The sequence below is a fragment of the Protopterus annectens genome, chromosome 5.part1 (genome assembly GCF_019279795.1).
Source record: "Protopterus annectens isolate FY-2018-M chromosome 5.part1, PAN1.0, whole genome shotgun sequence".
NCBI classification, from domain to species: Eukaryota; Metazoa; Chordata; order Ceratodontiformes; family Protopteridae; genus Protopterus; species Protopterus annectens.
This window is the reverse complement of record NC_056736.1, coordinates 676030131-676058085: the sequence shown is the minus strand read 5'-3', so window position 1 is coordinate 676058085 and position 27955 is coordinate 676030131. Positions and strand designations below refer to the sequence as shown.

General features: G+C 41.9%; 1 protein-coding gene across 1 annotated transcript in view; it reads left to right on the top strand.

Moving 5' to 3' along the window:
• Positions 1-27955, top strand: part of CENPJ (centromere protein J) — a 921807-nt gene that overhangs the window by 72826 nt on the left and 821026 nt on the right. The window contains exon 3 of the mRNA XM_044072847.1: positions 15660-17298. Coding sequence (XP_043928782.1) covers positions 15660-17298 — 1639 coding nt within the window. The remainder of the gene's footprint in view (positions 1-15659; positions 17299-27955) is intronic.

Here is a 27955-nt window from a genome sequence, read left to right as displayed (position 1 = left end):
GATATTTGCCCTTTCCTCACTGTAGTGCAGTCTTGGAGTTGGAATATATATTTAGTGGGAGGTGTGGGGGCACGGCCTCCCACAGTAAAAGTTTTGAAATGTGGCAGTTTCGATGTTTCGGCCGTTCAATTACGTTATCTTTTGATAACGTAATATGAATCCTGCTGAAAGATATGATTATAGACTTCTTGGCATTTAATCTTAGTCCATGGTTTTGACACCAGTTATTTGTTCAGAACAGGCCCACTTGGAGGATCTTTGTGTCTGCTGGGGAGTTTATAATGGCACCAAGTTCACAGTTGGCTGAAGACTTGCCGGCCACATACTGTTAATGTTATCTTTAACCTCCAAAACTTAAATGCCAAAGAGGAATGCCCTAAGGAGTAAACCTTGGGATGCACCTCTAGTGAGTGGTATTCTGGAGGAGGTATAGCAACCCACTCTAACTTCTGGGTTTTATTTGTTAGCCAATTTCATATCCAGTGGATTACACAGATATTGTCATTCAGCTGGGAGAGTTTATCTATGACACCTAAGTGTGGGATGGTGTTTAATGCCTTTGCAGGGTATATCCATGAAGTGAGCACTGTTTTGCCCTCTTCCATTGCTTCAGTAACTTTTTTTGAAAAAATCAACCAGTTAAGGTAGGTAGAACCTGCCTTTGACATATCTGATCTGGGTTGGGTTGAGAGTCTGTAGGTTACCTATATCCTTATTTATTAATTCCATAATGATCATTTTCTTAGTCTTACAGATAAGACTGGTCAGGCTTAGGGGTCGGTAATTATCTGGGTCCGTTGAATCCCAACTTTGTGCAAGGGAATGATTGCTGCTGTCCTCCATTCATCTAGCACAAAGCCTGTTTTTGAGGCTGATATTGAATAGCTTCTATAGGGGATCAGACAAATCCTGTTTCAGGCTGACCAGTAGGCAGTCTGGTACATTATCTGGTCCCCTAAATTTGTAATGTTCTTGGACTTGGCACCTTCAGAAAATGTGCTTGGGAGATTTGAAGGAGTGGTGTAGGTGTGGGTATGTGATCTGAGAATATTGAAGGGGAATGAAGTTTGAGCTAAGTTTGTCTGCTAGCAACTTGGCTATGCATTCTGGGTCTGAGTATTTGATATTTCTTAATGTTGGCTCTGAACAATGCTGGGCATTGTTTCTGAGATTTATAACATAATTAAAGAAGGCTTTGTGATTATCCTTCACCTGGGTGGCTATTTTTACCTTGTATCTGACTTTGGTTGATTTTATTAGGGTTCAGAGTTCCTTTTTTAGTTTAGCAAGAGTGTTTTAGCATCATGAGAGTTGGATTTATTTTTTACATGCAATGATCATTTTCCCTTTTATTACAATGTCTGTTTATATTTGGGTTCTGCTGTACATGTGTATATATTTTAATTTGGAGGTGTATTTATTTCTGATGAGGCAGTTTCATCACTGTGTATAGAATTTCACAGTTATGAATTTTCTATAAGCATTGGGATCATCAAGATGGAAGGGGCTTTGAATTTAGCCATGTCATCACTCAGGTGTATTAGATTAGCCATCGTACAGTCACTTAATTCTGAGGCATTGGAGGATGTTTCAGGCTTCTGTGTTATGGTGATTGTGATTGACTGGTGATCTGATTTGACTAGGTCGGAAGTTGCATTTGCTGGGGAGCAAAGCTGACCCATATTCATCGATTCATAGGAGATTACTAGGCTAATGGTTTAAGAGCCCTTACAAGTCTAGCTAATATAACATGATTTTATCTAATATATGGCCCCTTGGGACAAGAGGGTGGCATGGGTGTGTGCCTATGTCTTGAGTGGGAATTGTGTCAAATGTCTTGGCCAGGTCAAGGAAGGCGGTATGTACTTAGTTTGCCCCTATCCACAATGGACATAGGTGCTAGCCAAGTGTGAATTTGTGATTCTCCATCCATTGATTCAGATTATGTTTGAAGATGGCCAGGGAAGGGCTCTGCTTAATGTGAATAGGAAGCCTATTCCAAAGAAGGGGCAATTTGTCTCCAGCATGTTTTGTTTGCATCACTGATTAAATTTAAATCCCTAAATTGGATAACCCTCATGCTGTTTGACTTGCAGATGTGTAGCAGCTCTACCAGGGCTGGATTTGTGAGTGCCTTGAAGGTCAGGCATAGGTCACCCATTAATAGTGGGTAGGAGACAGAGTTAAGAGTGGGGATTTTAGTCTATCTGCATAGGATATGTTGTTTACACCCTGTATTTTATTTATGAAGAACTTCTGAGATCACTCCAGCTGCTGTAAGTGCCTGGTCAAGTACATGCCAAGTGGCACATTGTACTCTATTATTGGTCTAATAAGGGCAGAGTACAGCTGGACTGTAATTTCCTTTGATATGGATGTCATACCTTTATTTAAATGTTGTGCAGTATAGGAGTTTCACACCACTGTGGACACATGGTGGTCAAAATTCATGCTACTATCTGTCTGTGTACCTAGATCTCTCACCTTTGAGTTTACTCTTAGGAGTGTGTTGTTGTTTTTGTCATATGCAGGGTATCTGACATCCCAAAAAGTATGATAATGCATTTTTTCACGCTTAGTTTTAGGCCATGGTTCTGGCACTCTGTGTGATCTAGACCCTCCTGAGGGATATATACATCAGTGGGGGATTCAGTGATTGCACCCAGCTTTCATTTGTCATCAAACTTTGTCATCCAGAGGCCTTCCACATTAGCCTTGACTTCAATTAGGAGTGGTGTCAGCACTGAACCCTGTGGCTCAACACTAGTAACTGACTTCTTGCTGAATCTGGATTCACCCACTTTAACCACGTGTCCTGTCCATGCGCCAATTAGCTATCCATCTGGTGATGTAGGGATTTAAGCCCAGTTTTGTGAGTTTGTTTATAATACCTGAGTGGGGAATTGTGTCAAATGCCTTGGCCAGATTGACATAGGTGGTATGTACTGTTTTACTCATCATCATCCATGGCCGTAGTGACTTTCTCAGAGAAATCCTTCAGATTCAGTAGTCATGACCTGTTCTTGACGATGACAAATTGGACTGGATCCAGTGTTTGGAAGTTTCCTATGTCATTATTTATCAGGTCCATGATTAGTCTTTCCATGGCTTTACATATAAGACGAGTCAAACTTAAGAGTCTGTAATTTCCTGGTTCAGTAGATGGCCACCTTTCTGCAGATGGATGACTGTTGCTGTCCTCCACTCTATTGGGACAAAGCAAGTCTGGAGGCTGTGGTCAAATGGAGATCCTAATGGGCCTGATTTAAGCTGTTTTAAGAGGCAACCTGGTATATTGTCAGGCTCCATTAAAGCCATGGTTTTGAGTGCAGTGGCGACCTGTTCTTTGGTGATAATTAGTGGTGGAGGTATTTCTTGGGGGAAAACTGGGGGTGATGGGAGATGAAATTTGAGCTGAATTTGTTGGCAAACAAATTTGTTGCATCTTTTGACTGAGCATAGGTGATACTATGTACAACTAATTCTGCACATTGTTGGGTGTTGCCCTTAAGAGTGTGGACATAACTGAAAAATGCCTTATGGTTATCTTTAGCTTTGGAGGCTATTTTTACCCCAAAGTCTGCTTTCAGAGACTTGGCCAGTTCCCTAATTTGCTTGTTTAGATTAAAACGGGATATTTAGCTTTATTGTGCACTTTCCCGCTAACTTCTTGACAGGATTTTCTTTTTGTTGTACAACTTTTTAATACCAGGGGTACACCAGGGTGGCTTGTTTTTGCAGTTCGACCGGGGTTAATTTCAGTCTGGTAATGCCATTTCTGTGCAGTTTTTTATATGGTAGGACAGGGCTTTTTGTGCATGTCTCTGCATAGGTTTCTATGTTTTTTGGATCTGGGAAAGCTTGTAAACTAGCTTTGCCATCTCTTAATGAGGGTAATTTATCTTGGAGAAGTTCTTAAAGTTTTTGAGGTTAGGTTGAGGGGGGTTACCTTTATTTCAAGGGAGACAGCTTTGTGAACTGATCTTAACCAGTGAGGACATCACAGTGGAGGGTGGAGGGATGCAGTGCTCTCCTATATTTGTGAGTACCAGATCTAGGATATTTGTTCCCCTAGTAGGAGTACAGACTAGCTGCTTCAGATATTTGAATTTACAAAGTCAAGAAATCTTTGGGCCTGCATGTTAGTGGTTGTGTATGCCTCAAAATTAGTGTAGAATAGTTAAAATCACCCATGAGTATGGTACTGGGGTGGATGGTGAGTGATTCCAGTAACTTCCAGTATGATGGATCACTTTTCTGGTTCATAGTGAGGGACCTGTAGCTAGCAGGAATATGGTAATGGATTTTTACCATAGTTAGTTGGACATAAAGTAGTTCAAGCATGTCATATTGTTTGACAGCCTTGACATGTGCTTATCAATTATGTAGATAGATTCACCTCTGCTTTGTGCTCTTTCATGTTCAGTAGGTGGTCGGGATGTATGAAAGGCATTATAGCCATGCTCTGTCAGAGTGCTTTCCACGGCTGTGAACCATGTTTCTTTAACTACGCAGACAGCATTCTCCAGGGTGAGTAGAGCTTCTAGGGAGTGCAGTTTCTTGTTGAGATTCCTAGCACTGAGCAATAACACATTTAGCTTGTCCTGAGTAGCTTTTGTTATGTTGGAAGATTTGTCTGTTTGGCAGTGCCTAAGTGGATAATGTTTTGGCCAAAATCCAAAAGCCTAGAGGTGACCGATGAAGACCATCCCTAGCAAAACAGCATGGCCTGTCAACCATGTCCTCATAGGCTGACAAGTATTGCACCCCTTTGGAATGGGACCAGTGGCTAAGCCTAGCCACTTGTGAAAGTCTGTCATTTGCTGCTGGTATTGTGGCATCATCCTTGGAGACAGTAGAATGCTGCTCAATGCTAGGCTTATACCTGCCTGTTACACGTATTCTGAGAACTCAGTCATGTCTCTCTTCATATAGTCCAGGGAAGTACATCTCAGGTCAGTCATGCCCACATGGACTATGATTGAGTCCTACTGGAACTTAGATGTAAGTGACCTGAGTGCTTGTGTGATCTGGTGGATCCTGGCCCCTGACAGGCAACTAACTGCAACCTTCTCCTTACCTGGCCTGGTAAGCAGGGCATTGATGCGTCTCACAGTGGGGTCTCCTATGACCAGAATATTGGGTTGTGGAGTGTTTTGCCTTATGGGCTTGGTAGCTGAGACACAGTAAGATGTGGCTTTGTGTTGTGATGAGAATTGTGTTGTTGTGTGCATCCAAAGTTCCTGAAGACCTCATCTGAGAGGCCTTTGCGTTTTTGGTAAGTTACATGTGAGCACCTCAGCATATGTTGGTATATGTGTATGATCTTTTGTGGGTGTGATGAATTATGTTAATGTCTGTGAGTTGCTGATGACCAGTTTGTTGTTTTTTGTGTCTGTATGCAAGTGTCTAGCCTCCATTGTCAATGTGTAACTACATCTCTTACATACTGTATATGGTCGAGAATTAAGTGGTTGTCAGTGTACATAAGGCATTTGCTACATCGCCTCAGGAAGTCCACATCCACCATGCTGGGTGCAGAGATAGCAGGAAAGTGCCCATCCATGGTTGCAGGTCCTAATGTGTACTTGCAAGGGATAGGAGTGGAGGGTGTTTGTAACCAGATGAGGGAAGGCTACTTACTTGGTGTAATCTGTAGCTAACCTAACCAGCAGTGCTGCTCAGTGCCCAAACCAGATGCTGTCTGAGCCGTGATTGTCCTGGGTGCTATAATGAATGAAGGTAGACTTGAACATTCCTAACTAAATGCGTAAATAGTGCTCAACATGCAAACTAGTTGCCCTGTGAGTAATGCTGGACTGAAATAAAGTTCTGACATGGTTTTTACAGGGAAATTTCAACTTCTTGTGATTGCATTTATACAAGGCACTGGTAACTACTGCTGCATAAAGAGCAGCTTCACACAAATGTGAGGCTTATATGCGATCAGAAAACAGCAAGTTTTATAGTAAATATGCCCTAAGGCCAGTCGGGTAAGCACACAGTAAGTTTTCCACCAGCAGTTCCCAGCTCATACAAGTGAAATCAGCCATGTCCTGCCACAAGAGTGCTGACTTTGACCCTCCTTAATCCAAAATAACTGATTTGTAGCCCAGGTATTAACGAACCACAACCAGATGCCTAATACTAAGTAAGAAACACTAGATACAATGTGTTTCATTGTAGAACAGTAGCCTTTATAGCACTTTGACAATACACTTTGAACTTTAAAGAAGTGAAATAAATAAATAAATAGCACAGCAAACTTTCACAGTGTAATGAAAATAAGTGAGGTTTTTAGATGTTTGCGTCTGTACAGGGCACTGACCTGGCGAGCAGCACCATGCAAATGTGCCAAATTTAACAGCACTGGAAATACAGAAAAGTGACTACTGAGCCCTCTGGCCATAAAATGACTACACTTAGAGCCCTGTTGTGTGCTTCTCAACTCGGATAGATCAAGCAAACGCCTACTGCCACTAAATGAATAACCCCAGTCCTCCTAATGTAAAAGCATAGTAAAAGAGTGTCTGAAGTAAAATGCTACCAAAACTTAAACTTAAAAAAGGCAATAAGTAATTCAGGATAACAGCAGTGTACTTTAAACAGATTATATGTGTGTGATTATTAAGTAAAAGTACTTCAATTTGTAGAAATAAGCCAAGAGCCACTCATTTCTGCAGAATTTATAAAGGCACTAAAAACAAGGTAAGCTGATTAATAAGCCCTCCGGCCAATCAGCAACAACTACATGCAGGAAAATCTAATGCTTTTCCCAGCCTATACACACTCGACTACCACCCACTGCTACTAGATAAAAAAAATCCTCTCTTCTTTTGATGTAAAAACACAGAAAAGAGTTTGGTAGAGTGTAAAATATACTACTTTATCCAACAACTAGCTAGATATTAAACGCAGAGCAAGTAAATAGGTAAAACAGACCACAAGATGCAACATGCACTTTTTCTTTCAAAATAAGCACAAGGAAAGGCAAATAATTCCAGACATCTACTTCAAGTTCAAAAAGATGGAGCTAATGAAATTCAATTTACAATAAGGGGGTGGGCACCTTTAAAAATCATCAAGTTTAAAAAGCAGATTAAGGAAATTTCATCTCTCAAGCCCCTGCTTACACTTATCAAGGGTAACAAAATTTGTCAGATATTTGGGATACATGACTAGGCTTAAAATGACCCTTGTGGTTGTTAGCCTAGTAAACACCTATGAAACTGTGAGAGGGTAGGTGGGAAAAACAACCAGCGGGGAATCACCAACAGTGTGTGTAGTTTTTGCAGGCCTTAAATCTTATCAGAAAAGGCAAGGCTACAGATATACTATGTGTTTAAGTATTACTCAAGATAAAAATTAATCAATGGAAAAAAAAGCATATGGAATGCACTGCCTGGGTAATTTAAGTGTCTGTCTACCTCTTAGGACAAAAACACTGGGCCAAGCAGATTTCTCAAAACAGATAAAAATGGAACAGGTAAAACAGAATGCAGCTCTATCATTTTAAGCAGCTCATAGATAAAAAAGTAATTTCTTTTCTTGCCAGCAGGGAGTCATCAGCAGTGCTTGTAGTTTTTGCAAGCCTCGAGTTTTATCAGAAAATATTGGTATTGACCAAGTCTAGTATTTTATCACCTCTGGTTAGAGTATGGACTATAACTGGTCCAGGGATTTTGTACTGATGAAGTCCAGAAATATTTGGACATACATGTTTGAAGATGTGTAAGTTTCCCAGTTTATGGAGGGTTAGTTGGTTGAAGTCTACTAGGAGAAGGGAGATTAGCTTAATACATTGTTACCATGTACTAATAAAAGGTATGGTCCAGGGGGAACATTGAGGGGGTCCTATAGTTAGCTATGTTATGATAAGGAGTTTTGTTAATAATATTTTGGATACAGAGGAGTTCAAAGTCATTATCTCTTCTAAAAGTAAGAAGATGAAGTGTTTTTATTAATAATAAAGAGAAACAACCGCATTAAGTGCTTCATCTAATGTGATGGGCAGTTGCTATGTCATCGAGGTACTCTTACCATCCTGCCCTGTGACCAGATCTCAACTGTTATGAGATTTCAGAAGTTTACCCATGAGACTTTGAAAAGTGGAGGGCTGTTCATAAAGTGAAAAGGTTAAGGCAGTAAAATGAAAAACAACCTTCAAGGGTTGAAAGATTTTATTTTCTGTTATGGCTTCAGAGATGAAGGGAATCTGCCAGTACCCCTTGTTTAAATATTTGGTTGCCAAAGAAATTGCATTGCTTAGCCTCTCTGAGTTCATATCACTCTAGGCACTGGATGAATGTCAGATGTTCTTAGTGTTTCACTGTTGCAGTCATTACATTTGGGTAATCTGCTGGCAGGTTGCCCTCAGTCGGCCTGAATATCAAAGCCTTGGGTCCTGCGTCAGTTGCGGTCTCCTCTTCCATGACGTCAGGTCATCAGGGGTATAAAACAAGCAGCCGATGCCATTTTATTCAGTCTTTCTTGCCGCGCGGTGCCCGAAGCAGAAGCAGTTCGCAAGTGCCGGTTGGCCGACTCCTGAAATTTTCGCATTTGAGTTTCAGAACCAAAGTCTTCAACTAAAGCTAAGTACCCCGTTGGGGAAACTTTTTCTTGCTCCTTACTGATGTCAGTAAAAGTTAATAATTGCATTACTTGTGGGAAGCAAATACCTCATAAGGATTTTCATTTGTACTGTATTCCTTGCCTAGACCCAGATCATAATGTGCCTTGCTGTTGGTTTTGTGCTACATTTAACCAACACACTATTAAGCGTCGGTATATTTTTGCATCAAAATATTTTGGATCCAGATTTAATTACCCTGAAATGTCGTCCGTTAGCAATTCGACTACCGGAGTTCACAAAAAACGCAGACAGAGACAGACTGTTGAGGTCCAAAACTGACGACGAAGCTTCTCCTAAGCTACTCGCCGGTTCGCCGGTACTCAGTGAGGTGCTTTTGCAGCCCCTGATGCCCACTACGTTTGAGTCGTTGGCCTCTACCGAGACCCATGCTGAGTCTGGTATGCCACAAGATTCTCAGAGTATTGAACCCGCGGTTATCTCTCCCTTGGGTGGGTCCGGAGCCATTGAGCAGGCACCGGCTTCTGAGGGTGTTTTCAGGCCTCAACATTTTTATATAAAACAGACACCAGCTTCAAAAACAAGATCAAAAACATCTAAGTCTAAAAAAACCGACGCATGAGCCATGTGCTCAGGCCCCTATGCCTAAAAAACAGATGATCAAAATGGCTGAGGACTTAATTACCTTGATCAGGGGTTCCCAACCCCCCCCCCCCGCCCCGCTTAGAGGCCTAGGCAAGACACTGATTATGAATCTTCAGATCAGGTTTCTATTTCTTCTGATTCCTCTTCTGATCAGGAATTTTCTATACCACCCTATGAGGATTTTGATGCAGAAGAATCCATCCCGTCTGCATCTCCTCCTGAGGACTATTCTTTTGGAGAAACCTTGCATATTTTAAGGGAACATTTTCATTGGGAGAGTCAGGACTTCTCTGAATCAAAAAAGAGGCTTAAGGATTTCCTTCTTCCTCAGTATAGGCCTTTGGCTATACCTCCTGTATTAGACATTGTTGATGATGTGTTTTTGGAATCAAACATGGCTCCTGATTCCCTACCTCCGCCTCCAAGTAAGCCAGACAGATATTACAGGGTTCCTGACTCCCACAAATTTCTATTCAAAAATCCTGCTGCTGCTGCTGATCCTGAAACTATCTCACAGGGTCCCAAAGGTGTAAAGGCCTCTACAGCCAAAAATCCTACCCCCTCTGATAGAGATTCCAGGGCACTGGATAGATGGGGAAAGAAGGTTTATACGTCTGCAACCTTGGCAATTAGGGTCTTAAACTGCCAGTTTCATATGCTGAAATATCAACAGCATGTTATGGGCTTATTGAAACAGAAAATTATGTTGATTTCTGATTGTGTGGGAAATAAAGAATTACAGGAATTATTGCATACCGCAGAACAGGTTAGAAAGCATACTTTGCAATGTGGTTTTGATTCTTTGGAGGCCTCTTGCAGGGCCGCAGTTACTGGATCTGTGATTAGAAGGCATGCCTGGCTCAAGGAGCAAAATCTGCCTGATCATGTTAAAGCTAAATTGTTGGATGCCCCTTTACAGCATGATACTCTGTTTGGTAATAAGGCAGAAGAGGTTTTAAAGAAAATGGAAGACGAAGCTAAATCTATGCAAACTGTAAAAGATTTCTTACAAGTGCAGCCACCCAGATTCACTAGGCACTGGCCTACTAAAATTTGTCCTTTCCTGTGTCTAACAGAGCCTCTCAAGGCAAATCCAGGTGCTCAAAAGGCTCTAGATACCAATCACAGGGTTCTTACAGGTCAAAGCAATGGGGTGCCTCCACCTCCAAATCTGGAGGAAACAAAGCACAACCCTACAGTAAGCAGTCTCAATGACTTCCCTCTACCATCACCAAGCACTTATCTTTTAGCAGCCCCCTTGGGGGGGAAATTAGCACTTCATGCTCAAAAGTGGCAGTTAATTACCCAGGACAAGTGGGTATTAAACATAGTATCCCAGGGGTACAGATTTCATTTCCATACTTTGCCAATTCCAAACGGTTGGCCAGATCTGCCACAAAATCACTGGGCAGAGGCTCAGAAACAAGTTACATCCCCCATGGATATGGGGGCTATTCAGCCAGTACCAGAACAGGAAAAAGGACAAGGTTTTTATTCGAGACTGTTCCTGGTACCCAGAAAAGACAAAGCCTGGCGTCCAATACTGGACTTATCGATTTTGAACACGTTCCTGGACGTTCCAAAATTCAAAATGCTGACTTTACAATAGCTGCTGCCTATGCTGGGCAAGGACGCTTGGTTAGTGACTCTAGACTTAAGAGCTATACCTGCATATCCCAATAAGGGAATCATCCAGAGGATACCTCCGCTTCAAGGCAGGTTTTATGCATTACCAATTCTCTGCACTGCCCTTTGGCTTACCTACTGCGCCCAGGGTCTTTACAAAGTGCCTGGCACCAGTAACTGCATTTTGCAGGCAAAGAAGCATACAAATCTATCCTTACTTGGACGACTGTTTCATTCAAGCAGAGAACAAGGACATTCTTCTTCAACATCTGGCGTTTGTGAAAACGCTTTTAACATGCCTAGGGTACACAATAAACGAAAAGAAATCAAAACTGGTACCCTCTCAAAATATTACATTCCTGGGTGCAAGCTTGAATACAACTGCCCAGATGGCTTACCTTACGCCAGACAAACAAAGGCAACTGACTATATACTTCAAACAGATGGCAACAAAAACCCAGTTATCTGCAAGACAAATTCTGCAGGCTTTGGGGTTCATGTCATCCTGCATTCTACTAATTCCATATGCAAGACTGCATATGAGGAAACTTCAATGGTATCTAAAAGGTTTATGGAGTCAACATTCTCACAGTCTGGAAACAATGATTCCTCTCATTCCCTGCCTACAACAGGAGTTTCATTGGTGAGTAGAGACATGTCACCTAAACAAGGGACTGCCATTCACTCTACCCCCTGCCACCCAAACCCTAACTACAGACGCATCAGACTGCGCTTGGGGGGCCCACCTGGCGGGGAGATGCATTCAGGGCATATGGAACCCAAAACAAATGCATCTGCATATAAACCAGAAAGAGATGCTAGCTGTTCAAAATGCCCTGACAGCCTTCAAGGACTTACTTCATCCAGGACATCTACTGATAATAACGGACAACACCACGATTATGTGGTACATAAACAAGCAGTGGGGTACACATTCCTGCCCCCCCCCCCTTTGCAGACTAGCCATGGCATTGTGGGACACAGCCTTGACTTACCAAGTACATCTTCAAGCTCAATTCCTGCCAGGAAAACAAAATACTCTGGCAGACGACCTAAGCAGAAATCTTATGGACCTGCACAAGTGGAAACTGAATCCACAAGTCTTCAGCATGGTAACACAGAAATGGGGGATCCCAGACATAGATCTATTTGCCTCTCCCCAAAATTATCAACTGGACAAATTCTGCACAAGGACTTATCACAGACAAGCATGGAAAGTGGATGCCTTATCTTTCAGTTGGAAAAACCTATCAGTCTACGCCTTTTCTCCTCTGCCTCTTCTCCCCAAGGTCTTACTAAAGGTCAGACAGGAAAAAACAAAAATTATCCTAATTGCTCCGGACTGGCCTCACCAGCAGTAGTACCCAATCCTAAGGAATATGTCTCAACTCCCCCCTTGGTACTTTCCTCGAATACCTCATCTACTCTCTCAGCAGAACAGTCAAATTCTGCACACTCAGCTCCAAACTCTGAACCTGGCAGCATGGCTGATCATGTAATTATTCAAGCAACACCTCTCAGTAAATCTGTGATGGATGTTATTTTGGAAGCCAGAAGGCCTAGTACTAGAAAATATTATGCTGATAAATGGAAGAGATTTTGTGCTTGGAACCAAGCAGATGGAACGGACACAGCAAAACCAAATATTCCTCAGATTTTACAATACTTGACTGAGATGCTTGACAAGGGCCTATCTTTTTCTTCAATAAAAATCCATACCTCTGCCATCTATGCTCATTACAACACGGTGCCTCCCATCCTTTCTCATCCTCTGCTAAAACAGTATCTTAGAGGGGCCAAAAATTTAAGGCCTCCCAGAAGATCACCATCTCTTGCATGGGACCCCAATTTTGTGCTGGAAAAACTCATCCTACCTCCTTTTGAACCAGCAGCTACTGCGGATATAAAGTTTTTATCTTGGAAAACAGCTTTCTTTTTGGCAATCATTTCAGCAAGAAGGGTTTCAGAACTACAGGCCCTCATGGGTATGGAGTCTTTTATTACATTTTACCCTGACAGGGTGTCCCTCAAGACCAATCCTTCCTTTATGCTTAAGGTGGTATCCAGTGTGGCTCTTAAACTATTCACCTGCCAACTTTTTACCCAAATCCACAGAACAAGGGGGAGTGGATTCTGCATTCTTTGGACGTACACAGACAACTAAGATTCTACTTAAACGGGACCATGTCTCTAAGAAAGTCTGAGCAACTACTGGTGACATTTGCTGCAGGATCAGAGGGGAAGGCTATATCAAAGCAGACTATTTCTAAGTGGATAAGCCACTGCATTCAATTCTGCTACTTGCATCATGGTAAACAGGTGCCCAAGGGAATCCGGTCACATTCCATCAGGGCTGCCTCTACCTCAGCAGCATTTCTCAGAGGAGTTCCAACCAAAGACATTCTAGAAGCTGCTGCTTGGAGCTCTTTTCATACTTTTACAAAGCATTATCACTTGCCTCTCTTCTCTAAATCCAGGGCAGGCTTTGCCACTGCAGATCTGCAGGACCTTATAGCCGCTCCTAATGCTATTTAGTTCCATCCTCCCATCCAAAGCTTTGGGATTCTACCCAAATGTAATGACTACAGCAGTGGAAACACGAAGAACATAGTACAGTTCTGTACACTTACCATAAATGTAGTTTTTCGAATTTATTCACTGTTGCAGTCCGGGTTACCCACTCACCATCCCCCTTTTTTCTAGAACTTCTCTTTCCTTCACTATATTCTAAAGCCTTTGTGGTGTATTTGCTTTTAGATGAAGGTAAAGTTTATGTTGCTAAAAGTTATATATTTTGCTGTTTATATATATATATATATATATATATATATATATATATATATATATATACTTTTGCTCCCCTTTGGGGGCCACCTGACATCTGGGGCAAGAAAAACTGAATAAACTGGCGTTGGCTGCAGGTTTTATTCCCCTGACGACCTGACACCATGGAAGAGGAGACCGCAACAGATGCAGGACCCAAGACTTTGATATTCAGGCCAACTAAGGGCAGCCTGCAAGCAGATTACCCAAATGTAATGACTGCAACAGTGAATACACTCTAACATCTACATTTATGGTAAGTGTATACAACTGTACTATGTGGATATATTGTTAATTTTCTGGAAATAATTACAAAATCGTTTGGAATTTTCTGGCTTGGGTACTAACACAGTTGGACTTTTCCATTCACCTTGGGAATCTGCAGTAACTCCCATATTAAACATTTTCGCACTTATTTATTTTTTTTGTAACTGTGGTATCCTGTACTACTTAGGTTTACCTCCTCCTGACATATTCAATAGGTTCTGTATTAAATGTCTTCTACCAAGTAGCTCAGGAAACAAGCTGTTTATTTCTCAGTAAAAAGTCTTTTACCTCTTGTTTCTGAGACTTAGACAATGTTTTGTGTATCTGCACAGAAAGGGTAGAATTTCTTGATACCATACTACCTGTATCTACAGCAGTTGTCAGACTGATTACAGAAGCTTCAGCTTAGCTCCACAGTTTTAACACATTTATATGGGAGATCTGATCTGGTTTTCCCTTTCCAGTCTGTCTTATTTTGTAGTTCTCTAAATTTTCTTCACCCCCCACAGAGGATTCTAACCATCTTACTAGGAACTCATTTTTAACAAAGGGAACTCAGTGCTTACATTTTACCCCATTTTAAATTCCCTGAGTCTGGCATTCGTATTATACCTGTACTACATCCCTTGTGCCCTTTGGATATGCTCTTTTATTATTGGCATATAGCTTTTAAACATTTGTATAAATTTGTAAAGGATGCTACCACACTTTTGAATGTTTTTTTTTTTCCCTCATTCAGTTCTCCTTTATTAGGTCCAGCAAGCCTTGGGGATGTCTCTCGTATTGTATCTCAAATGGGGTAAATGGTATTGAAGCTTGAGGCACCTCTCTTACAGCAAACAAGGGAGGTAATTGATTCCAGTTTATGCCATCCTTCTCTGTGGCCTTCTTTAGCATATGTTTTAGTAACGTACTTCACTAACCCATTAATTTGATTGTTGTACACTAGTGTTCTTTACTGTTTTATTTTAAAACATTGGCAAAGCTGCTGCATTGCTCTTAATATAAATTGGGTACCCTGATCTATGAGTATTTCATTGGGTACCCGTACCTAGCAGAAAGGTAACATTAATTTTGTGGCTATTGCTTTAGCCCTGAATTTTTGCAGAGGCATTTCAGTCAGTAGTCACTAGGATGTACTGGTAATCACTACTAAATTTTGATAATGGACCTCATAACTATCTGATGAAGTGGGACTTCAGTAACGGGCATAGGTATCAGAGGATTTCTGAACCCATATGGTGTGTTGTGCAGTATAAATACTATGTTATATACTATATATAAATACTATAGCAAACACTGCTGCATAAATATCAGTAAGCAGTGACACATTAGAACAGAACTAACAATAATAATATATTTTGAAAAGGTAGGCAGTGTTAATATATAACACACAGCAGAAATAGTACTCTGCTTTTGATTAACTAAAAGGACCCCTAACTGTCTTAGCAGAGACAATGGTGGTGTGTATCAAATCTACCATTACTGGCATGGATTTAACCTTTGCCTGTTAAACGATTTACAGATCACACATTCCTGTTATTAGACAGACCGGGATACTGGCATATGGGATGTGAGACTGTCCAGGATGAACTGTTTACTTATCCTGAGAAAATACACAGTGATTTCATACTAGAGTGTTTCATTTCATTTATATAGCCCAGTTTGTAGCATTTGAAAAGTCTGAATGCATTTATTTTAATTTTAGGTAAAAGAAAGGACCCCAGAGGCCAAACCATCTCATAAAAGAACTTTTCTGAAACGAAGAGAAGGCCTAAACAGATTTATTAATGCCAAACCTCAAAATATCATGGAAGCATTAGAAAATGAAACAAAACAAGCACTTCATTCAAAGCAATTCGGGTTTAAAAATGGGGCAAAAACAACCAAACAACAATTGCAACGTAAAACTGCTCCAGTGAGCAAAGAAAATAATTATCCTGAGATGCTGAGCATGCCAAGAAACAAAATAAACCAGATAATTAAAACTAGTAATAGTCATGCTTTGTCTGTAACAAAGGTCTCTGTTCTTGGGATCCACAATGGACAAAATATTTCTCAGCTCTCACTGAAAAAACAAACCAGGAATAAAATGCATGTTTTTCCACAGCATTTGAGTACTATTGAAACAGAACAGAATAACCAGCTTAAGATGAACCAAGAGGGTCTGTCAGACAAAGTCAGCTGTGATCCCCTAAACAAGCTCACAAATACTGATAGCTGTTGGACATCTTCAGGAGGTACCAACTTTCCTACTCTTAATCACTTACATACAATTATTCCTCAGAAATGTCTAGACTTTTCATTTGAGCTGTCATTCCAAAAAAAGTTAGAGCAGTGGGATAAAGAGAAAGAAAAGGAGAATATAGAACTGGATGAATTTGAGTTTCTGGAACAGGCTGCAGAAGACGTATCATTCTCCAGCAATTCATCTTTTGTGCAGAAAATGCTGTATAAAGATCAGCAAAATTCTGCATGTCGCAGATTGTCCTCCACCCCTATCAAATCAACTGACCACAAACAGACCGTTGAACTGGATATTGGTGCAATGAACTACAGAAACAAATGTGAACAAGGCCCTGTTAACCAAAAACATGATACAAAGCAGACTGATAGCATTCACAGTTTGTCTAATGCTGAGATAAGAGATCCACTGGCGAACTCTAATATTGCTTCTCAAGAGAAGTGTAATATTAAAACAGTGAATATTAACATGGATGTGTTAAATCGACATGATGACAGCTTTTCTTCTTCTGAATCCGAACTTGATACCACAGTGAAAAATAAAGATGATAATGAGCAGATCCTGGCAATTATCAAAAATAATGAAGATAATACTAAATGCCAAGACCATAAAGAACCTTTTGAAATGGGAATCAAAATCAGTCAAAGCAGAAGCAATGACTTTAGTAAACCTAGTGAGAATTACAGTAGCGATGAATCAAATGCAGTACAAAGTGAAGTTAAAAAATGTGCTACTGATCAAGTAGGAAGCATGTCTTCAAGCATAACACGTGCTGCTTTTGATGATGATACAACATGGGCAGATCTGGATGATACAGGAAACCTAAATGAGGCATTTAGTTCTGATCAAGCAGCACAGTTTTTTGCAGTGCCATCTGTAATAGATGAAAGAAAATGTTCTGGTTCAGACAGAGAAGTTAAAAGAAAGGTTGCCTCAAAGAAAAAGGGAGATTCTTCAGCAGAGACGTGTATAACAGACAATGAGTGTGAACCACCTACTTCAGAGTTAATGGTTAAACTGTTCCCTTCGCTTAAACCAAAGAAGAAGCCATTATCACAAGAGCATGGAACACCTTTACCTTCCACAAAGCAGCAACCAGTAGGTAAGAAAATGTCAATGGCTGATGTTTTTAGAGACTAAGAGGTAAATGTGATGTGAAAGCAAATATATGTAGGGCTTAAGCATCATGAAATTCAGGCATATGTTTAGTGTATCACTTTTATGATATAGTTATGATAAGGAACTTTTAACTTAACTTTTGAATAATTTGTAATCAGTTATCACAAGGACAGTGGAACACATCAGTGATGTAATATTTATAAATGGGCCAGCATTGTCTGCAATTACTTGAGCTTTCAGGCTAATAAGAGTCCATCATGAAGATTTATAAAGTTATTGATCTTGGATACATTGGTCTGGTATTCGCTCATAGCTAGAAAGGGAAGTGCATCATTTCTTTCTTATTGTTGAAACAAAAGACACTGGAAAATTCCAGAGTTTAAAGAAATGTATGGCTCAAATGCTGACTGTGTGTGTGTGTGTGTGTGTGTGTGTGTGTGTGTGTGTGTGTGTGTGTGTGTGTGTGTGTGTGTGTGTGTGTTACTGAAACTTTAGAAGAGCAGGTTATGGTTTACCTCTGTGTTCTACTGTCTTTGTGTTTTCCTTTACTGAACCAACAGAGCATTTCTTATTTTTGTCTGCCATCATTCAGTCAGTGGTAAATAAGGTACAGACGACTCCCTCTTATCCGGCCTCTTGTTTAACTGGCCATCAAATGTCTGCCATAGCCCTAGTAAAACACAACCGAGAACAACAACACTTCTGCCTCCTCTGGCCTAAATAATGACAGACATTTGAGTTTTAGACTTCACGTTCATTAGAAAAATGCATACTAACACAAATCCTGTTATTCTAGCTGATTTATAACCTTTAAATGCTGTTTTATATGTTTTTCTCTGATTAACAAGCTATTTGTTTATCCAGCCTAAGATCCAGTCCCAGCAAGCCAGATAAGAAGGGATTCTACTATACCATAATCTACAGTACTAGAAAATGCTATATTGTTACCTGTTGAAAGTCTTGCTTGCAAATTTGAAGTAAATAATGAATGAAGTGACTCTGGTATAGGTGTATTACAGTTGCTGTAGTTTCTTCAGAGATTCATCTAGGCTTAACTTTGTATCTTATATGCCTAAAACTTAGGATGTTCATCGTGCATACAGCTGCAGTCATAACAGATGGGTTATCCTGCCGTCAGGCGGGTCCTCGGTCGGCCGAATTCCAAAGTCTAGGTCCGGCATCGGTTGTAGTCGCTTCTTCCCTGACGTCAGTGCGGCAGGGGTATAAAAGAACCAGCCGGCGCCATCTTCTCCAGTCTTTCTTGCCGTGCGGTGCCCGAAGCAGAAGCAGTTCGCAAGTGCCGGTCGGCCAGCTCCTGATATTTATGAAAATATTTCAGCCGAAGTCTTCTTGAAAGCTAAGTACCCCGTTGGGGAAACTTTTCTTGCCTCAGACCGATGTCAGACAAAGTTAATAATCACATTTCATGTGGGAAGCAAATACCGCATAAGGATTTCCACTCTTTCTGTATTCCTTGCTTAGGCCCAGACCACGACGTCTCGGCCTGCTGTTTTTGTGCTAGATTCAACAAATGCACTATTAAGCATCGGGCGGAGTTCGCCCATCACTATTTTGGTAAAAAAAAATTTTATTATATTATGTCGTCGGATACTCTGACTCCAGTTTTGAGTAAAAGACGCAAAGATAAGGACCGACATACAAGGTCTGCGACATCTACTGACACCACGCTAAGGCCGACTACCGGTTCTCCGGTTCTCGGCGGGGCGCCTACGCAGCCCCTGAGTACCGATGACACTTCATTACCGGTGTCTTCTGTACCCGAGGTCGCAGGCTCCTCGGCCCCTATTCCGACTACAGATACCGATGCCACTTTTGGCGGGGAAACCCAGAGTTTAGACAGGCCTGCCATTTCTCAAGGTGTCTTCAGGCCTTCCTCCTTCTCTATTAAGGCTTTCACAAAATCTAAAGCAGCCATTAAAACTAAAAAACAAGGACCTCAGACCCCCCTCTCAAGGCCCCATGCCTAAAAAACAGATGCTCAAAATGGCTGAGGATTTGATTACTCTTATCAGGGGTTCTCAACCCCCCACGGACAAAAGGCCCAGATTAGAGGAAGACTACCCTTCCTCAGATCAAGCCTCTAGTACCTCTGAACAATTTGAGGACCAGGAATATACATATTCTCCTTTTGAAGACTCTGATGCAGAGGAGTCTATTCCCTCTGTCTCCCCCCTGAGGACTACTCTTTTGGGGAAACCCTACATACTTTGAGGGAACACTTTCACTGGGAAGGCCAAGATTACTCAGATTCCAAGAAAAGGCTCAGGGATTTTCTCTTGCTCCCCCCAGCATAGGCCTCTGGCTATCCCTCCTGTCTTAGAAATATTAGATGATGTGTACACAGAAGCCAGCCTCAACCCAGATTCTTTATCTCCAGCTCCTGTTAAACCAGACAGGTATTACCGGGTTTCTGATTCACACCAGTTCCTATACAAAAGCCATACTGCTGACCCAGAAACTATTTCACAGGGTCCCAAGGGAATTAAGGCTTCTACTGCTAAAAACCCATTTCCTGCAGAGAGAGATTCCAGAGCTTTAGAAAGGTGGGGGAAAAAGGTGTATACCTCGGCCACTTTAACCATGAGGGCATTAAACTGTCAGTTCCACATGTTAAAGTATCAACAGTTTTTATTATCTGAGTTGAAAAGCAAAATGACACAACCTGAGCAACCAGATTTAAAAGAGTTGCAGGATTTGTTGGATAGTGCAGAGCAAGTGGGTAAACATACCTTGCAGTGTGGTTTTGATGCTTTAGAGGCCTCATGTAGAGCTGCTGTTACAGGGTCTGTCATACGTAGACATGCTTGGCTCAAAGAACAAGCCTTACCAGATCATGTCAAAGCTAAATTACTAGATGCACCTCTTCAAAAAGATGTATTGTTTGGTGTTAAAGCTGAGGAGGTACTAAAGAAAATGGAGGAAAAGGCGAGATCAATGCAAACAGTGAAAGCTTTCCTGCAGGTACAACCTCCACGTTTCAGCAGAAACTGGCCTTCAAAAAATTGGTCCTTTCCAGCCACAGACAGACCTCAAAGAGGCAGATAGAGGCGCCCGAGAGGTAGAGGGCAATCTCAAGGATCATTCAGAGCCAGGCAATGGCAAGCACCGACCCCAAGAGGTGGAGAAGATAGATCACAGTCATTCAGAAAGCAGACACAATGACTTTCCCCTTTACCTGCCAAGCAAAGCTTTAATGGCAGCACCTTTAGGCGGAAAACTGGCATTATTCTCAAAAAATTGGCATATTGTCACAAAAGACAAATGGATCCTGGACATTATAGACAGAGGCTACAGATTCCACTTTCACACCCTTCCAAAAATGTGAGGCATGCCAAACCTGCCACAAAATCAAAGGGCAGAGGCACAAAAACAAATTTCAGCTCTCATGGACATAAAAGCTATTCAAGAGGTGCCTGCAAAAGAACAAGGTCAAGGGTTTTATTCCAGACTATTCCTGGTACCAAGGAAAGACAAAGATTGGAGACCTATTTTAGATCTATCCATCCTAAACACATATTTACAGGTACCAAAATTCAAGATGCTCACATTACAGCAGCTACTTCCCATGCTGGGCAAGGAGTATTGGCTGGTAACATTGGACCTCAAGGAGGCATACCTGTATGTCCCTATCAGACAAGATTGCAGAAGATACCTCAGATTTCTTGCAGGTTCAACCCATTATCAATTCTCTGCATTGCCCTTTGGCTTATCTACTGCACCCAGAGTGTTTACGAAATGCCTGGCATCAGTAATTGCCTTCTGCAGACTACAAGGAATACAAATATACCCGTATCTGGATGACTGCCTGATCCAAGCGGACAGCAAGGACATACTTCTGAAACATCTGGCGTTTGTAATAAGACTGTCGAACTTTCTGGGATACACAGTCAACAAAAAGAAATCAAAACTAATACCCTCTCAAACAATAATTTTCCTGGGTGCCAGCTTGAATACAAACACCCAGATAGCCTACCTCAAGCCAGACAAACAAGGGCAGCTATCTCAATACTTCAGCAAAATGGCAACCTTCACCAGGCTAACTGCAAGGAAAGTCCTGCAGGCTCTGGGATTCATGGCATCTTGCATCCTGCTGATCCCATGTGCAAAGCTGCATATGAGGAAGCTTCAATGGTACCTAAAAAACTTATGGTCTCAACACAGCCACAGTTTGGAAACAATTATACCACTCATTCCATGTCTTCAAAAGGAATTTCTGTGGTGGGCTCAAGCATGCCAAAGAAACAAAGGTCTCCCTTTCTGCATACCTCAAGCAAATCCAATCATCACAATGGACGCCTCGGACTACGCCCGGGGTGCACACATGAAAGATCAGTGCATTCAGGGAAAATGGTCCCAAAAAGAGAAGCACCTACACATCAACCAAAAGGAAATGCTAGCAGTGCAAAATGCTATTATGGCCTTCAAAGACCTACTGCATCCAGGCCAGCTATTGATAAGGACAGACAACACCACAGTGATGAGGTACATAAACAAACAGGGGGAACTCATTCATACCCCCTGTGCAGACTAGCCATGACCCTTTGGAACACAGCTCTGGAATTGCAAATCCAACTTCTGGCACAATTCCTGCCAGGGAAGGAAAACACACTGGCAGACAGCCTAAGCAGAAGTATGACAGATCCACACGAATGGAAGTTGCATCCTCAAGTTTTCGCAAAGATAACTCAGGCATGGGGACAGCCAGACATAGATCTCTTTGCTACCCACAGAAATTACCAACTGAAAACATTTTGCACAAGGACCTATCATCCACAGGCCTGGAAAGTGGACGCATTTTCCTTCAATTGGACAAAATTGACAGTCTATGCCTTTCCGCCTCTCCCTCTGCTGCCCAAAGTTCTATTAAAAGCCAGAGCAGAGAGGCCGAAAATGATTCTCATTGCTCCAGACTGGCCAAGACAACACTGGTATCCACTCCTGAAGAGCCTGACGCATTCCCCACCATGGATCCTACTCTAGTGCCTCTTCTGTTGTCCCAGCACAACTTCAAAACTCTTCACAGCCAGCTCAAAACCCTAAATCTAGCCGCATGGAGAATCCCTTGATTTCACAACAGACTGTCCTCTCCAAGGAGGTGCAGGATGTCATCTTGGAGGCCAGAAAACCTTCTACTAGAAAAGCCTACTCCGCCAAATGGAAGCGGTTTTGTGCCTGGAATCAGAAAAGGGCCAGAATCCCTGGGTAATAAATATACCTCAAATATTGCAGTACCTAGCTGAGATGTTAAACAGTGGACTTTCCTTCTCCTCCATCAAAATCCATGCTTCAGCCATTTCTGTACAATACAACACGGATCCTCCTTTATTCTCTCATCCTCTCTTAAGACAGTTCCTCAGAGGGGCTAAGAATATAAAACCCCCAAGGAAACCACCAGTCCCTGCTTGGGACCTCAACTTCATATTGGAAAAACTAACCCTTCCTCCATTTGAGCCAGCTGCTTCAACAGAACTACAATATTTGTCATGGAAAACAGCCTTCCTTCTGGCTATCACCTCAGCACGCAGGGTTTCGGAACTATAGGCCCTCATGGCTGTGCAACCTTTCATCATTTTCCATCAGGACAGAGTTTCTTAACGAACCAACCCTACCTTTATGCCAAAGGTAGTATCCAGTGTAGCCTTGAATCAAACTATCCACTTACCTACCTTTTACCCTAACCCATAAAACAAAGGGGAAAGACTACTGCATTCCTTGGACATTCACAGACAACTATGTTATTATTTGGACAGGACAAAGCCATTCAGGAAATCCGAGCAACTCTCTGTGTCCTATGCTACTGGTGCTCAAGGAAAGGCTATCTCCAAACAGACAATCTCAAAATGGATAGCCCACTGCATACGCTTTTGTTACTCATTTCATGGAAAAGCTGTGCCTTCAAGCATCAGGTCCCACTCCACAAGGGCCACAGCTACCTCTGCAGCTTTCCTCAGGGGGGTTCCTACCAAGGACATTTTGGAAGCAGCCACTTGGAGTTCAGTGCACACTTTCTCCAAACACTATCACCTTCCACCTTACTCAAAATCTAGAGCGGGATTTGCCGCAGCTGTCTTGCATGGCATCTTGGCTCCTCCTAGTTCCACTTAGAGACTGCCACCCCTACTTAGCTTTGGGATTCTACCCATCTGTTATGACTGCAGCTGTATGCACGATGAACATAGTACAGTTTTGTACCTACCATACATGTAGATGTTCGAGTGCTCATACAGCTGCAGTCCAGGTTTTCCTCCCTCCATCCCCTCTTAGGACAGGCCTTATGACAAACACCTTCTCATACAACCTATTTGGGGTATTCTTTTATGGTGTATTTGCTTGCAAACTACTGTTTTTTGATTATTCTATATTGCATGACTACATAAGTTTATGTTTTGCCTTCCTTCTGGGGGCACCTGACATCTAGGGCAAGAAAAACTGAAGAAGATGGCAACGGCTGGTTCTTTTATACCCCTGCCGCACTGACGTCAGGGAAGAAGCGACTACAACTGACACCGGACCTAGACTTTGGAATTCGGCCGACCGAGGACCCGCCTGACGGCAGGATAACCCATCTGTTATGACTGCAGCTGTATGAGCACTCGAACATCTACATTTATGGTAGGTACAAAACTGTACTTTTTGAATGTCTTCCAATAATACTTACCATATAATTTAATACAGTCTGTACTTTCATGTGTGTTTTTCTCATATTTAATGTACTGTGGTATACCAATGGAGTAATTTTAGCAAAAAAGATCTACTTGAAGTACATCTCCCATTTTTAAGAAATTAAATTTACCCATCGACAAGTTTAGATAATGCCATTTATGTTTGTGCATTAAAGCATTTTATAACAAGTCTTGGAACCTGTTCTTGAATAGACTTTTCAAAATCTAGATTATATTCCCAGTAAAGATGTTTCTGTTTAGATGCATTGTGGAATCAGTATCATACGTTTTGTCTTGTTTTGTCATCATACACTGAACATTTTTGGTAATGTTGGGAACAGATTACCTGCTTAAGCCATTAGTTTACATTCATTGTCACTGATTTTCACTGAATGTATGTCTTCCTAATGCTGAAAAACATTCAATACTAGATTCAGAGCCAAAATAAATAAAGCTAGAGAACAAAGCATATACCCCAGATTATATCTTTAATGTTTGTTTTTCCCTTTTAGTATACTTCTAAAGTAACTGGAACTAAAACTATTCTTATTAGTATTTATATTTATATGAAACATTTCATTATGTAAATTACATATTATTGTGAAGGCTGCCAGCCTAGCCAGATAAAATTTTGGTGATAATTCTGTCATCTGTAAATATTAATGTGAACCACAGGCTTGTTGTCTTAAATGCTGTTAGATGTGGAACTGAAAAAAATGTCACAATAGTGCTCTCTGCTGACCAAGTAAGACATGTTGTGACCCTTTGATGTAAAGTTGGCTCCAGCCTGTCTAGATAAAGACATTCTTTCTATTGTTTTAACGAAGAGTTAAATTGCTAGATGTAAACATGCAAATGTATTTTTTATTGCTCTGCTTCCTGACCAGCTGCAAGATAACAAAAGGAGATGTTAATAATGTAAATGTATTTTCTGTTAGCCAGGGAACCCAGGGAAGTGTGAAGAATGATGTAATGGGAACCAGGAATGTGATTTTAAAAACAGAGTCAGTCAGAGGGCATTAAGCATTTTGTCTTGACCATCCAACTCATCAGCACTCTGCCTGTCTCTGTATGTAAGTTTATTTCAGACGTTTGTTTTCTCTTAGAAATAGCTAGAAACTAGAAAGATTAGTGTGTGTTTTTCTGTGATGTCAGAACTATACTATTGAATTATTTTAAGTATTCCTCTGTGATCTCTGAACTCTTGACTAGCACTGTGTAGTAGAAAGTATTGTCTTGTGTTTTTATTAAATATTTTTAAACCTTTCAACTGTGGCTGTTTTGTGTAGAGATAATTTAAGCTCTAGAGTACTTTGCATATTTATAGTGATTACTGTCCATGTCACTCCAAATAAAAATGTACTGTTTAGTCACACTTACCAATTGGATAATAATATTGCACAGTAATAATTGGACACCCATTCTTAAGGGGATTTTAATAGCTGATAAATATTAGCTGGATGGTGGCAGTAAAAGGGGCACAGCTGGAGAACCTGTGCCAGCTTTCCCCAGAAGTGTCTGTGTGGTTGTATAAACTCTTATCTCAAAGTGTGTGTGTGACCGCTATTTGGGTAGGGACATGAAGCACTGGTTGGGCAGATAGGGTGCTGGAGATTTTAGCTTGCCCAGCTGGCTGAGATCTGGACCCTATAGCTGTGCCTGTGGGGAGTCTTATTGGGGACCTGGAGAGCAAGGGGAGCGACCAGCCCTGGACTGACTGTGATGTCTGTGTGCTCATAAGGGAAATTGCACTTTACTGTGTGTATTTGTTATCCATTCCTCCTATATGAGACACCCCTCACTGGTGTTAGTAGTGAGGATTGAGGCTGTTTGACTGCTGGGCCAGGGCACAGGCATTGCATATTAATTGTTTGGCAGTGGTGGGATATCTACACCATATATTAATTGGTGGCAAATACTAATTGCCTTGTAGTGGTGTGGGTAGAGTGAATTCCTGTAGCTTGTGTACAGTGAGCTCTGAAGGTGTTTTGTACTCTAAATCATCCACTCACTGAATACTCAGATTTCAGATTGCAATTGCTTTTTTTCTTTTGTTAGCTTAGTTATCTGGGTGAGCAGGCAGCATGTCAGCAGAGGGGTATGGAAAGCTGACAAGGAGCCAGCTGGCAGAGATGTGCCAGGCTAGGATACTGGTGCATGGGAACCTGACTAAGGCAGACTTGATTGCAGCCTTGGTTACATCTGCATCAGAAAACAGCAACCAGGAGGACAATCAGACTGGCAGTGGGGATATAATACCCTCGGAGAATGGACAGCTCAACCTTTCTGCAGAGGACTTAAAAATCCATCTGGAGCTGAAGAGACTTGAGTTGGAGGCCAGGCATTTGGAGATGGAAGCAGCTGAGAGACTGAGGAGTCTACAGGCTGATGCGAATGATAAGCAGCTATGGCTGGAAGCTGAGGAAAAGGAGAGTTAGCATGAGAAGGAGATGCTGACTCTTCGACAGAGTCATGGAGGTAATGGGGAAGGGAGTAACTGGACCCCAGAAGCACAGCAGGTCAGTAAATTTCTTCTGCAGTTTAAAGAGGGGGATAATTTTGATAGTTTCATTCATATGTTTGAGAGGGTATTCAAGCAGTATGGTGTTGACCAAAGGTTCTGGGTACAGTTCCTGACCCCCTTACTCCATGGTACAGCTGTAACTGTTTTGTCAAAAATGTCTGATGTTGCATGTTTTGATTATACTGCTGTTAAAAAGCATTTGTTAGAATTGTTTAAGCTAACACCTGAAACATATAGGAAAATGTTTCGTGAGCATAGACGCAAGGCAGATGAAAGTGTGTGTGAATATGTTGCTGAACTGAGCACTTATTTCCATAGGTGGGCGAGTGGATGTCAGGTCACCACATCTGAAGGGCTGGCAGACCTTTAGGTGAGGGAATAAGCCCTCAGCACTTTGCCTGAGGACATAAGGATCTGGTTAGCTGATAGACAATGTGCTACTTCAGATGAGTTGGGGAAGAAGGGAGACCTACATCTGGCAAGCAGGGCAGCCCTGCACAGGAAATGGATCCCCAGTACTGCTCAAGGGGCTAAAGGAACCCATGGTGGGCAGCAAAGACTGCCCCAACAGAATCTGCCAGTAGCAGGGGAAGCCACTAGTCCAGGTACACGTCCAGGAGCTAGGGTTAAATGTTTTGAATGCAACCAGTGGGGCCATGTGGCATACAGATGTCCATGGAGGCAAGGTGGTGAACAAAAGGTGAGAGAGCTAGTAACTAGGAAAGACAAAATGCCAATAGTAGGTACCAAACTACCACCAGAGGCTATATCCTATTATAATGAATGGCAAAGAGGCCATTGCCAAGAGAGACAGCCTCTGATGATATAACCATTGTAAAGCCTGCAATGGTTACAGAGGAGCACTACTTGCCTGGACAGTCTACTCCAGTCAGGGCTTTAGGAGGGATCCCATTCCAAATACATATGGCTGGAGTTCACCTTGACTGGGAGGGTGGAAATGGAAACCATCAAGTAGGTGTGTTTGTGGATATACCTGCAGATGTCCTGATGATTTTGATAGTGCAGTTAAACGCAGTCAGGCTTGGAGACAAGCAGACAAGTCTGGTAGCCTGGGGGAGACCCAGACAGATTGCTTACTTGCAGCCAGGACTGGTGAGGTGGTTACTTCAGAGAGTGAGCTACACTGTAGCAGTGAGACTGAAGGTGAGCCATAGCTGCTTGTGGGTACTGATGGTCCCTTGGACTGAGTAACTGCAAAGGTAGAGGTGAGTAGTTGTACCCAGACTGACAGTGAGGCACCACTTTCCGAGGATGCCAGACTTCCTGTGGAAGGGGAGCTGGGAATGGTTACAAGGACAGAGTTGAGGCAGGCTCAACTCTCAGACTCTACATTGCAAGGCCTGAGACAGGTAGCTAGGGAGGCGCCTGATTCTCAAGGAAAGAGGGAATCTGTATATTTGGACAAAGGGTTA